Source organism: Vigna angularis, chromosome 3 (assembly GCF_016808095.1).
Source record: "Vigna angularis cultivar LongXiaoDou No.4 chromosome 3, ASM1680809v1, whole genome shotgun sequence".
NCBI lineage: Eukaryota > Viridiplantae > Streptophyta > Magnoliopsida > Fabales > Fabaceae > Vigna > Vigna angularis.
The window spans coordinates 17,895,760-17,909,325 of NC_068972.1; the positions used below are offsets into that span (position 1 = coordinate 17,895,760).

The 13,566-nt window shown below is 32.1% G+C and overlaps 1 protein-coding gene across 1 annotated transcript; it reads right to left on the reverse strand.

The window, feature by feature from the left end:
- Positions 1–1,933: 1,933 nt before the first annotated feature.
- On the reverse strand, positions 1,934–3,902 carry LOC108326612 (heavy metal-associated isoprenylated plant protein 6). Its single transcript, XM_017560206.2, has 5 exons — positions 3,733–3,902; positions 3,493–3,643; positions 3,145–3,365; positions 2,953–3,031; positions 1,934–2,816 (listed from the first exon to the last, which is right to left on the reverse strand). Exons 1-5 carry the CDS (start codon positions 3,739–3,741, stop codon positions 2,305–2,307), a joined length of 972 nt encoding a protein of 323 aa, XP_017415695.1. The 5' UTR covers positions 3,742–3,902; the 3' UTR covers positions 1,934–2,304.
- Positions 3,903–13,566: the final 9,664 nt, after the last annotated feature.

Here is a 13,566-nt window from a genome sequence, read left to right on the forward strand (position 1 = left end):
AATAATAATAATAACAATATCACCACAGGCTAAGTCTTCATTAATTTGACACCCTTTTTGTCGTTTTTATTTTTTGTCTCACTTTTATTTACATGTCTTTCTATAAAAATTGGGAAAGTAATCCACCGAATTCATTTTTTCTTGCGTAATCGTACGGGATTGTTAAATTATTAAAGCAGGTTAAATTTTATTATAATTTCTGAAAAAACATTTTCTCCTGTAAACATATCAAAAGAAGAGATATATCATTAACTTTTGAACGTACTTTTAATATGTCAATATTTACTTTAAAGAGTGATCCTTTTAAAGAGAACTAAAGCACTTTTTAAAGGAAATAAAATTAAAGCACTAAAAGAATGCAAAGCATGGGTTACTCTTAATATAAATTTGAGAGGAAATCGTTATGCATAATGATCATGAGCAATTGAAAATGAAAGAAAAATATGAATGAACTTTTAATGAATAGTGTATACTTTACGGCGGCATAGAAAGACTGAAAAGATGAGAGTGAATACGTATTAGAGTAGTTGGAGGTACTTGTCAAACTTTAATGAATTAAAAGATTATAAATTAAAAGTGATTATAGATGCACCCACTTGTTAAATGCGTGTGGCTGCGCTCGATTTATCAAACTCTAACAAGCCCTTCTTCGTCATGCCTTCTATTCGTTCAAACAAAACAACAACAAAAAGAGAAAAAAGAGAGTTGGCCAATGGCCCTAGCAATGGACCTCTCACAAGCTTTTAAGTAATGAGAGTGATAAAGAAGATACAACACTCAGCGTTCTGCAAGCTAGCTCCATTAATCACAAGGACCACAACACAACCTATTATCTATCCACTTTTTTCTCATTTCGTAAGTCTTTCCAACAAAAATTTACTAACTAAATACAACATCATTAAAATATGTGTTTATCTCACGTACAAAGTATTGATATTATTTTTAATAAAAAAATTTAAGATAATAAACTTATGATTTTTTTTATATATATAATGTTTAACTTTCTTACTTTAAAAATTATACTTACTTAAATTTGAAACACAATTTTGTCAGATGAATTTGAATTGTATATCCAAAATTTAAATTAATTTTGATGATGCTAATTTAAGGATCATGGGTATCGTTTTACAAGGACTCAAATCAACCAAGGTAAACCATAGGCGGTTTGTCTATAAACAAAACAAAAATCGGATCTCTGTTTATTGTTCTTAATATGAATAGGTTGAAAAAACATTGTGGTTGAGAGGCAAGTGCATGACATATATATTGACTGAAAGAGAAAAAAAAAAAAAAAGGACAGCTTTAGAAAAAGAAACTAATTTTTTTGAAAGGAAGATAAGGGGAGGCTATATCTTGGCCATATCTAGTGTGTGTGGGACTGGATCATTCAAAATCATCATCATAATATTATTTCTTTATTCCATTGAAATAAGATTAGGAAATGGCCTCCCTGCCCTCCCACCAAAGTCCCTTCAATGGGCATATATGGGTTGCTTGGAGTCGTTGAAATGTGTGATGCAATTTATGTATGTAAGGTCATAATGTATATGTGTACTTGGGTTAATTTCTTCTGGTTGATCCACTTTACTTTGAACTGCAGCAATCTCGTTCCGATCTAAATTTTCAACTATTAAAAGTGGAATATTTTTCTGTTGGCAAGACGTTGTCAAGCGCTCCCCACCAAATCCAAACGCATGTGATTTTCAACGCGTAGTTATAATTGAAATAGAAAAGGAAAACAGTAACACAATTGTTAGGTTAAGAATCCAGAATGAAAATTGTCTTTCCCATTTGTACCCAAAAGGAAAAACAGAAAGCAGAAGAAGAAAAAAAAAATCTCTAATGAGACAAACAAGTAACCAATCACTTTTGGCACGTACTCCCTCGGCAAGAACCAATCCCAAAACTTTTCGATAAGATGAATGAACAAATCTCATTGAATTATAGTAACCATTTATTCTGATATTAGAAATATACAAAAAAACAAACAACAGCTCATGTGATGTGAGTTCTTTTAATTTCATATAAACTCTGGACAGGATTCTCCAGCCAGCCGGCCACCCTCTCTAAAACACCAACCTACTTACGCCATTATCGTACATATATAGTTTCAAAATTCTACCATATCATAAAAATTCTCTCTTTTAATTAATTTTCAATAATACGGAATATTCAACCCCCTCAGTTTTTACACGCACATCAGTTTTTCTTTTTCTTTTCTTCATTTTCTTTATTTACAGATTACATCATGCGTATTCCGTATCCGTATCCCGTATCCGAGTGTAAGTCTACACTGAAAGTTAATCACATGATGGAACAAGCATTGGGGTTCTCATCGCTGAACATCTGCGGAGGAGGAGCGTTAGGCGGCATGTAATACGGTAGAGGTGGCTGCATAGGATAACCATGGTTCATGTACCCTTGCTCCACGTAATGATTGTTAATACCATAGGATGGTTGAACCTCCATGGCGTGACTTGTTTGACCGGGAAACTGTCCTCCTTGGTACCAGAACGAGGGAGGAGGCATAGGGTACATGAATTCCATTTTGTTAACCTCTGCCTTCGCCTCCGCCGCAGCGTCTTTCCCTTTCTTCTCACCGCCCCCATCTTTCTCTTTCTTCTCTCCGCCATCGGCTTTCTCTTTTTTCTCTCCGCCGTCGGCTTTCTCTTTCTTCTCCTCCTCTTTCTTCGGAGGCACCACTTCCACGTTTCGCTTCAGCTTCTCGTTCAGGTACGGCACCATCTCCTTCACGTCCATCGTTCCCTTCACCGTCACCAAGTCCTTGCTACCGTCAAGGCTCACCGACTGAACACCTGCGTAACACCACCATCACCGTCAACATCCTTAGCCACTTAACCGCCACTTCAATTATTAATCAATTGCTTAAATTATAATAATCAAATGTTCATTTAAAAATTGATTAGGTGAATTAGGTCAACTTTCTCTCACCTTTGAACCTGATAATGATTCTTCGGATTTTCGCAATGCAACCGTCACAGTGCAGTTTGATCTTCAAAACCACCGTGGTCTGTAGCGAACCGGAAATTAATCAATGGAAAAGTCAGTTAGTTAATCTGAGTTAACGAATTTAAATTTTTAAAATCAAGATTACTAATTGCTGATTACTAACTAATTAATTACCTCTTTAGGCTTTTCTTCTGGTTTTTTCTCCTCAGGTTTCTTCTCTTCGGCCTTCTTTTCCGGCGGTTTTTCGGCGGCGGCCTCTTTCTTCGGCGGAGGTGTAACAAACTCAACCTTCTTCTTGGTTCTCTCGGCGAGCTTCTCTCGAAGCTTCTCGGCGTCCATTTTCCCGGTAACGGTCACTTTGTTAGCCGATAGATCTGCCTTAACGGTTTCCACACCTGCATGTTTTACCGGCATTTTCTTAAATTCTAATATCGAATTTATACATAAACTAGAATTTACTTGAACAAATTGAGAAAGATTGAATTTGAATGATGAATACATCTTCTTGACGATTTACAGTACCTGGAAAGTGGCGAGCGGTGCGTTTGATCTTCTTGACGCATCCCTCGCAATGCAAGTCGAGTTTGTAAACGACAGGGGCGGGTCCATCATCTTTCTTGGGTGCTCCATCCTCTGGCTTCTTCTCTGTTTCATTCTTTGGCTGCTCCTTTTGCTGTTTAATTAGAAAAAACATGATTGAAATTTCAGGAGTCTAGTGAAGAAGAGAAGGAATGATTGAATACAGACGGAACTGAAACTAACCTCTCCCATTTTTCGTTGCCTAAAAACAATAATTATAGTGTTGTGATGAGGTAGCAAAGATAAGATTTTGGTGGTTTATTTGAAGAGTGGAAAGGGAGGCAAGGAAAAGGGTTATATATAAGGAACTAAGGGAGAGTATAAGTCACTAACGGTGGGTGAGGTAATGCCTGATGGTGGTGCCTTTGTTTGTTGGGTCAGCACAAATATCATCATGCGTTATGTATGCATATCATGATGCATCATGATGTGGTATGGTATGTGTTCATCATACTTTTGTGGACATGGAAAGGTTGAAATTTTAACCAATAGTGACACGTGTGTATATATGTATAAAAGATGAGAATTTATATTTGGTATAATAAATATAAATATGTTTTATGTAAATGATGTAAAAAAAGTTTATAATGTTGCCGCCGAATAGGACTGGTTGTAATTGAGAAAAAGACTGTATGGTGACTCTTGACTCATCAAATTTTGACCGGACTCTCACTTACCAAACCAGGTGACGCATTAATTAAGTTGCGTAAACTCTCTCTCATTATGATTTTATACTACAATTTTGCATTAGTGTAATTCTAGACGTATTTGTTTCTTGGGTACATAATTCTAGATGTATGTGTTATTATACAGCACCGGAATGTTAACAAGAAGAAAATTCATATATCATTTCAATTTAATTGGTCTCTAAATTTCAGCTTTTTTTTCTATTTATACATTTCCACAAGAAATTCAATTTCTATAAGAAAACAAATTTCTACTACGAATTTCATCATCTCTTAGTATGTTTTTGTTTTTTAGATGGAAAGAGATGGAGCAGATAAATGCGAGCCAAGTTTAAAAAATGAGACATGAAATTCTGGAAAAGCGAAACAAAAGATTGTCTCTAATGATTTGTGAAGATGCGCGAAGAAAGTTTATTATAATATATATATATATATATATATATATATATATATATATATATATATATATATATATATATATATATAATCCATTATTAATTTAATACATATTATAGCATAATAAATAATTTAAAATATATAAATATAAATACCAATTAAATACTTGCAATAATTTTTATTTATTAAGATGGTATAATAACCTTTTACTTTAATATAAAATTTATTTTTATTTTAATATACATTCTCAAAATAATATAATTGCTTTTATCATCTAAATTACCTATGAATTTCATAAATTTTTCATCATTTCTTATTTCTTATCTCTTATAGTTCCTTTAATCCAAATAACTTCACTTTTATCTATATTTCCCCTCAAATTATCGCATTTTCATTTTCTCAAATTTATTATCCAATCCAAAAATACAAACTTACTTTTCTTCCTTGATAAAACAAATTTATCTTTTTAATTTGTCACATTGTCTTTTATTTTTCAAGATTATGTGAGATCCTTATTTAATTCATACAGAGATATATATTCAATAAAAAAATTTCATATTCACATATTTTATCAGACCATACAAGTCTAACTTTAAGTATTTCAAGTTCTTTACTGTTGTTCTTAAATTTCATTTTCAAGGTCATGTAAGCTTCAATTATTCTATCACTATTAGATAAATACTTATAATATGCTTCACAAAGAAAATGTATATCAAGAAAATCTATCATGTATATTTGAGTCATTTGATGTACAATTGATATTGTTTTCTATAACATTGCAATGTGTCTCTTGATCTAAATCTATTTTTGCGTGATTTTCTTCTTCTTTTGAGTCTTTGTTAATATTGAGCAACTTGTCCCAAATTTCTTTTGTAAAAATCATTATTCCAATTTTCTTGACTTCTTATTTGAAAGTTCACACATTAATATGTGTTTGACTTTGGTATTCAAGTGAAATGTGTACCTTTGATCTTTGCTCCATGTGCTTCTTGAAAGTAATCTACCTTTGTCATTAGTTAGAGTAGAGATGCCTTCTTCAATACCTTCAATTAGGCTTATATCAATGCTTTTAAGGTATGTTTCCACATGTCAATTTCTTCATTGTTGAAGATATAAGTAGATGGTTTTTTAGAGCTATGCTTTCTTCATGTTGTCTACATTGATCATTCCTCTTGTTTTATTTGGAACTCTCCTATAGGTGAACTCTAATACCACTTGTTGGTGCAACATCACTTGTTTTCCCAAATACATGATGTAATTTTTTAACTTTTTCATGAATTTAAAGCCAGACAATGGAATTAAGGCATCGTTATTCTCTTGATGTTCATTGAATGCTTTTTTTAACCTTCGATATCAATTATTAGATTGTAAAATTTTTTTTATGATACATATACAATGTTTTACTTTTGTGTTACAATTTATGAACTCTAGTGGTTTCTTCACATATAGAACATGTTTTATGACCCTTGACACTGTACTTTGATAAATTACTGTAAGCAGAAAAGTCATTAATGGTGAAAAATAGCATTGCATGCATCACACAGTTTTAGATGCGAAGACATGAAATATTTCAACCGCATTAGCCTAGAACAACTTCAAGTCTTCAACTAGTGGGCTGAGATAAACATCTATGTCATTTCTAGATTGCCTTGAACTAGACAACATCATGTGCCTTCTCTTCATGTACAATGCAGAAGATTTTTACTTTCTTGATAGAATATTGGGAGAATTCAAGATCAATATTTTTTCATTGCTTTAAATCAGCTAGATGACGTAGTAATCCATCAATTGTTCTCTCATTTGCATGTCATCTAAGGGTTTTCACGTTATTTGGATTCTCAAACAAGCGCTTAAGTTTGGACACGATTGGAAGATGCTATACTACTTTCAAAGTCGAACCATCACTTTCTATCTGACCACTTTCTTCAGGGTTATTTTCCCGAAACCCATATTTCAAACATTTTTTCATGTTTGGACCACGTCAATGGAGGTAATGACAATGATGTTGAGGCAATGACCACGACGTTCAAAGTCAAGGAAGTAGTATTAGCACAGAAGAGACATTCAACAGCAACAAAGAAAAGCAAAAAGAAACTGTAAAGGGTTCTATAAATTTACCTTTTTTACCCCTACAAATACGTATTGTCTCAATTATTTGAATAACTAAAGCAATGAGTAGTTTATGACCTCGATTCTACTAAGAATAGATGCTAAAAGTATTATAAAATATTTAGAAATAAAAGTTTTGGAGCCTTTCTTTTTGGCTCACACATTTGGCCTTGGTTCTTTGTAAAACTGAAGCAAAAGTGGTCTATGATGTTGGAAGTCCCACATCGACTAGAGATAAGGCCAAAATATAATATATAAGTGAGGTGCAAACCTCACCTTGCAAGCCGGTTTTGTGGGGTTGAGTTAGGCTTAAAAACCTACTTTCTAATATATGACACCAATTTTCTAAGCAATTGATATCGTTGGAGTGCTTCAAAATTTAAACAATATGAAGTTCCTTCTACAGAATGCAAGGTCAACACCTTATGATAGTGGTTCTGCAAAGAGCTAAAGCCATAAATCTATTGAAAATCTAAAAAGTCTGACATATCTCTTTGTAGGGAGAAATGTTAGGACCTTATAACATCTATTCTGAGAATAACCGAAGTTATAGATCCTGATTAGTGTGTCCAGAGTTGAAAATTTTAAATTTGTGCTTATGGGACTCACTAGCAGACTTCGATTATTTGTTAATGCCAAAAGAAGAATATGATCTCGATTTTTTTTAATGGAGATCTATATATTCACAAAATTTTCATAAATGTCACGCTTTTTTATACTTAGTTTTCGTGGAAATCAAAACCTAAACGAGTAAGAAGCAATATTTTATACTAGTACTGTTGTCTAAACGAGGCTTTATTTATCCAACAAAGCCAAAAGTACAAATATATTGTTGCTGTTTGTCGGCCAAAACACATACATCTTACAAGATCTTTTATTTAGTAATATATATTTTAAAACACATACTTATGTTTTTTAGACCAAAAACTCTTATGATTTATTTGTTGTAGAAACATTGATCAAAACTAATAAAGGTCTTTTATACTTATTGTTTCAGTGAATTAGTTGAGGCCGAGATACGAACGTAATGAATCGCGACCGCTCCTTCCAGTGATGCTGTTACCGTGATGTCTCCTTCCTGTATAAAGCTCTCTGAGGGAAAAATGGGCTGAGTACCTGCAAAGGCACTCCGAAGCTCAAGTCAGAAAAGGATGTATCGAACCTTTGTCAGTTCAAAAATGAAGAAGAAGATCAATATTCTCTTTCTTAATTTCTCTTTAGGGGAAAAACGTACCTTTCTTCCTCTTTCTTTGTCATATTTATCCTAGTAATGAAAATAAACCGTTTACCTTAAAATCCGGTAGGTTGAGAATCTGTCTTTTCGAAAAATACAACCGTTAAGTCTTACTTGATACTGCGTCAGTTAACTCCTTGATCCACGGCGTTATAACCGGATATATCAACCGCTTGCTTCTTAACTTCTTAGGATTAAGATGTCACCTTTGACTAAAATCGACTGATCGCCCTATAGTTCAATCGATGGACGATCGTTAGACAGCGATCGCTCGTCAATTGATAAACGATCGTTAGACAGCGATCGCTTATGATGGTTGATGTCGAGGGTGGCGATGACCAACATAGGATGTTTCTATACGATCGTTGCTTGTCTCTATGCGATCGTTGCTGTTAGTAAGTAGACGATCGTTCAGAAACGACCGCAAACTGCTTACCATACAGTGGTCGCCTGGGTCAGTAAGTAGACGATCGTTGAGAGACGACCGCAAACTGCTTACCATACAGTGGTCGCCTGGGTCATTAGTCGATTGACTCAGGTAATCTATCATACACTTATTATTTTCCACATTCCTTTTTTGGAATTGTTTATTTGTAACTTCCAATCTCCTACGAACGTTGTGTTCATTCACATTTATTTCCACCGCAAGGTTTTTGTCAATGCAGCAGTACATGTTGAACCATTTAGAGATCTTTTCTAGCAATTTCTAACGGTTGTAGATTCATTATAAGCACAATATTTCTGATTCAACCTTAGTGAGCCCTTAAAATTCCCTTCAACTCGACAAAGGTCTTGAAGGTTCCCACATCTGGGAAAAAAAAATTCTTATAGATGTCTATCACTACAAACCCCATGCTTTATGTTTAAATCTTGTTTATCTATCCATTATGGATTTTCCTCACATGCTATATATGTTCCGCAATAACAACTGGAAAAATTTTCTGGACTACATAGAAAATCTGAACAATGAATTAACCCACCCAAATGTGCAAAGATAAAGATATGGTAAGTTGGTGTACAACGAAAGAAAAGGTCGACAATGAACATTCCTTACAAAACAGCATCTATGATAATCCTTGTATAACAGAGTATATGATAGCATATTGAATAGAAAATATATTATCAATAATTTTTAACCTTGTTCAAGATAGATTTGCCCAGGTATGGGTATGGCATGGAACATCCTGTTAATTTTATATAGTAGTTCCTTCTTGTTTTGTAGAGGATATCCAACTTGTATGACGTCTACTTTAATGTTTAGACCCCTCGATTATAGCTTTTAGCCAACTAGACTTATGTAAATATAATTTATTTTTCGATACTTTTTATGAAAGATTTTAGACAAAACTTACCAATTTAAATAAGAAGTTGGCTCAATGGATTCTACCAGATATCAATGTCCATGTCTTAATCCAATAAGTGGTATTTTTCTTGGTTACAAAACACATTCTTATACAGATGTTTTGAATTCCAGGTAAAGAAAGAAATATTATACAGATGAAAAATAAGTGATTGATAGCTTCATTTCCTAAACCACACATGACACAAAGCTTATCTACCTTCCACACATATACTTTCTTTATCTAAAGTTTGAAACAAAAATATAATACATGTTTCAACAGTACCAAGCTTATCTTGAAAAGAAACAAAGAAGTTGGTATTTTGAAAAGTCATCAACAGTACCCTGATTAATATCCACATACTTCTATATTTGTTTTCATAGGCTTAATAGCATTTTTGTTATTTTTTTTAATTTAATTTGATCTTTATATCTTTTTTCATACAATCACTCGCTATTTTTATACTTTGTTGTCCAATTCAAGAAACAAAAGCGGAGGGAATGACGATAACACCCATCTAATAAAAGACACCTTTAGTATTTTTGTAAAAACATAGAAAGCACATTAAATTAAATATAAATAAAAGAAGCATTGAATCATGGGTAATATAAAGATAAAAGTTTTAGATATTAAGTAATATCGATAACGAAAGAAATAAGAGTTTTAGAAAAATCAGCACTTGGTAGCCAGCTAGGTTTTGGTCCCAAAAGAGGGCATTATTGAGCAAAGAAAAGATCGCATGAACCTTTATTTTGTCTTGATGGCATGCATGGTTGAAAAACATTTGTTTTATATATGTGTTTTTGTATGAAAAAATTTGAGGAGTGAAGGCGGCGTAAACATTTAGGGTTGAGGACCACTACACTGATTTCCGTTTGAAATATCCAACTTGCTGGATGTCACCTTCAAAACGCATTTCGTTTTGGTTTACATGCATTGCTTTGGGATTATCGGCACCTATATGTAGGCAAGAAATTAAACTAGTTTCGGATTGAAGAAGCAATTCTTACTGAAAACAGCGTTTGGTATCATCGTTCCGTTTGCGGAATGACAATGATAATTACATCCCTAAAGATTACGTGTCCAAAGCATACTCTGGAATATTCATGTTCACGGAAAACAAGAACATTCACACATGATGTATCTTTAACTTCCATGAACTGGTTCTGTCTTCGCTTTTTTCAATGCAGCGTATCGCATGTAATTCTTGACTTAGAATAACCAATTAGCTTTCTCACTATGAAGGACTGATATACTCGTATTCAAACGGTTTCAACAAAATAAATCAAACCAAATCAATTATTTTGGATTGGAGATTGAGCTTGTATAAAAACCTATAATTAACAAGAAACTCAAAAAAAATGAAAATGGGTTATGAAATTTTTATATTTTTATCTATTAAAATATAAACATAGTCGCGCATGATTTGATATAGTTTTTGCTTTGCAAAATTACACTCCTAAAATTTAAAAATAATTTTATATGAATGAGAATGTAAGGAGGTTGACTTGATGAATTAAGCTCAAAAGATTTAAAACTACACAACTAACTTGTAATGGTCTAGGAATATTTTTTATTAAACTTAATTTTATTTGGATACTTAAATTATATATTCTTAACTTTTTTTTAACAAGGTCACAGGTGATATTAATTTTTATAATTTATTAATTTATTTCAAATTTTCTATGATAATATATATATATACATATATAATATTTAATAATCTTTTTATAATTTATTTTATATATATATATATATATATATATATATTAGTTGTATGCAATTTTATAAATTAGTTCGTGATTAAAAAATGTTAAAAGAAATTACAAATTAAAACGTTATTCTAATTAATATTTGTTCAAAATCAGACAAATAGCTAAAAGTAACATATTGAAAAAAATCATTAAAGGTATACTTTATCACTCATTCCGTCTACTTAACCTGTTTCTAATTCTTAAAGTGATAATATTAATATTTTAAGAACTAATTAAGTTATATAAATAAATAGGTTTAAGAATTTAATTCCGGATTAAAAAACACTTATTTTGAATTTGTTTAATTTCAAGATTAGTACAACATCACTTTACTCTTTTAACGAACTAAGATGTTTTAATTTTTTAACATCGGAAATCAAGATTATCTTTTATATATAAGAATTACAAAAACATCAATCTTCTCAATTTTACCCAAAACCGAGATGTAGATCGAAGCTTATAACCTCCACAAACTTACTACGTTCATGTACCATTTCAAAAACGCATTTCTTCAATAGAGATTTATACGGAGTAATCTACAGGATTTGTTAGAATTGTTTGGATTGGTATGTGGTCTTCACAAATCTTTATATGGTCTCAAACAATCTTTTAGACATTATTTAGAAAATTTAGTAATGTTTTTCAACAATTTGGTATGACTAAATATGATATATTATTCAGTCTTTTATTCTCACTCAAGTGTTGATGACATTGTTTTTATAGGCAGTGATAGTCATGACATCTATATGATGAAACAAAATCTTTACAACCATTTTTCACTGATGCAAAAATAGTCTTTAAGGTCACGCGTTTACCGGTGGCAGTTTTGTAAATAAAACAAACACCACTACAGACATCTAATTATTTAATTCGAATTAGACGTCGGCTCCCCCACCACGGACGTTAAAAAGGTCTAAAAATGCCTCATTTTAAGCGCCAAAATTTATTTATTTTTATTGACTTAGACGGCGGCTATAGCATCCCCACATCATTTTTATAGGCAATGATAGTCATGACATTTATATGATGAAACAAAATCTTTGCAACCATTTTTCACTGATGCAAAAATAGTCACGCGTTTACCGGTGGCAGTTTTGTAAATAAAACAAACACCATTACATACATCGGCTAGAGATGGTCCCTAATGTCAAATAAGGTTTAGGTGTCGGCTATAGCTTCCCCGACGTCTAATTTGAATTAGACGTCGGCCCCCCATCACAGACGTTAAAAAGGTCTGAAAATAACTCATTTTAAGCGCCAAAATTTATTTATTTTATTGACTTAGACGACGGCTATAACATCCCCAACGTCTAATTACACATCCCCCCCCCCTTCCCCGTGGGGCCGAGTAAGTTGACGTCTATTGGAAGGGGGGCCGACGTCAAATCCCCTGGATTTTACCCACTATAGAACACGATCATCAATTACGCGTTCTGGTTCGTCTTCTTCACTTTCTCTCATTCGCCATTGATGTTGAGGTGAGGTTTCCTCCACTTTGCACCATTTAAAATAATTTTGCATTGATTACATTACGTTTGGAACTATTATCTTTCATTTGCACCATTAAAATATGTTTTTATTGGCTTTTGGTACAGTTTCTTGTGCACATTCTAGGACCTTGGCAACAACGCTCTCGGACAATTAATGTGAACATTTTACTAACTAATTTTGGATCATTGGTAATTTTGACTTATTGATGGATTTTGGTGATTATCAATGAATTTTACTTGCTGATAATTTCACTAATGACAAAGAAATTAAAGAAAAAATTAACTTTATAGACACATTAGCACACAAAAATACATTTGCAACACAAATACCTTCTCCTAAAGCATAATGGTAATGAACATGACTTCTTATTTTATTATTTGAATCTTTTATTTTTTTTTCTCTTTAGCACTTCTCTCACATGTGTTCTTCTTTTATTTTTAGATTGTTTTTCTTTACATTAGTAACTTTTGTTCAATTTAATTATTTATCGTAAAAAAGATTTATTAAACTTGAAACTAATTTCGTTTAGAATGGTAACATGAATTACATTATCGTTTGTTTTTCAAGAAGATCAAATTAGTACTTATATTAAAATAATTATTAGATATATTGAATTAGAAAGTCATACACTTTTAGATATTATAAGTTAAAAATAGTAAAACATAATTAATATTGAATTAAAAACTTTACGTTAAAAAAACTCATTTTTACATAAAACAAATTCACACACTAAGTGTGGCTACATTTGTTTTGTTGTAAATGTAATGATTAGTCTCTTATTGACTATGTTATCAAAATCTATTGGTAGATTGTGTGTGTGTTTAAGAAATGCGATAAGGTAGTAGATAATGCAAGTAAAATATAAATAGGTATAATTCTAGTAATAATAATCAAAGAGGAAATAACAATAGTAATGATATAATGAAAACGGAAATAATATTGGTAATAATAATAAAAAAAAAGTTATAATTTTGCTCGTAATGGAATGATAAATATAGTTCCAATTA

Coding starts and splice junctions, on each gene's coding strand:
- LOC108326612 (XM_017560206.2), bottom strand. Junction 3,032..3,144: donor CAGAAGAAAAGCCTAAAGAG/GTAATTAATTAG, acceptor GGTTCGCTACAG/ACCACGGTGGTTTTGAAGAT. Junction 2,817..2,952: donor AATCATTATCAGGTTCAAAG/GTGAGAGAAAGT, acceptor GGTGTTACGCAG/GTGTTCAGTCGGTGAGCCTT.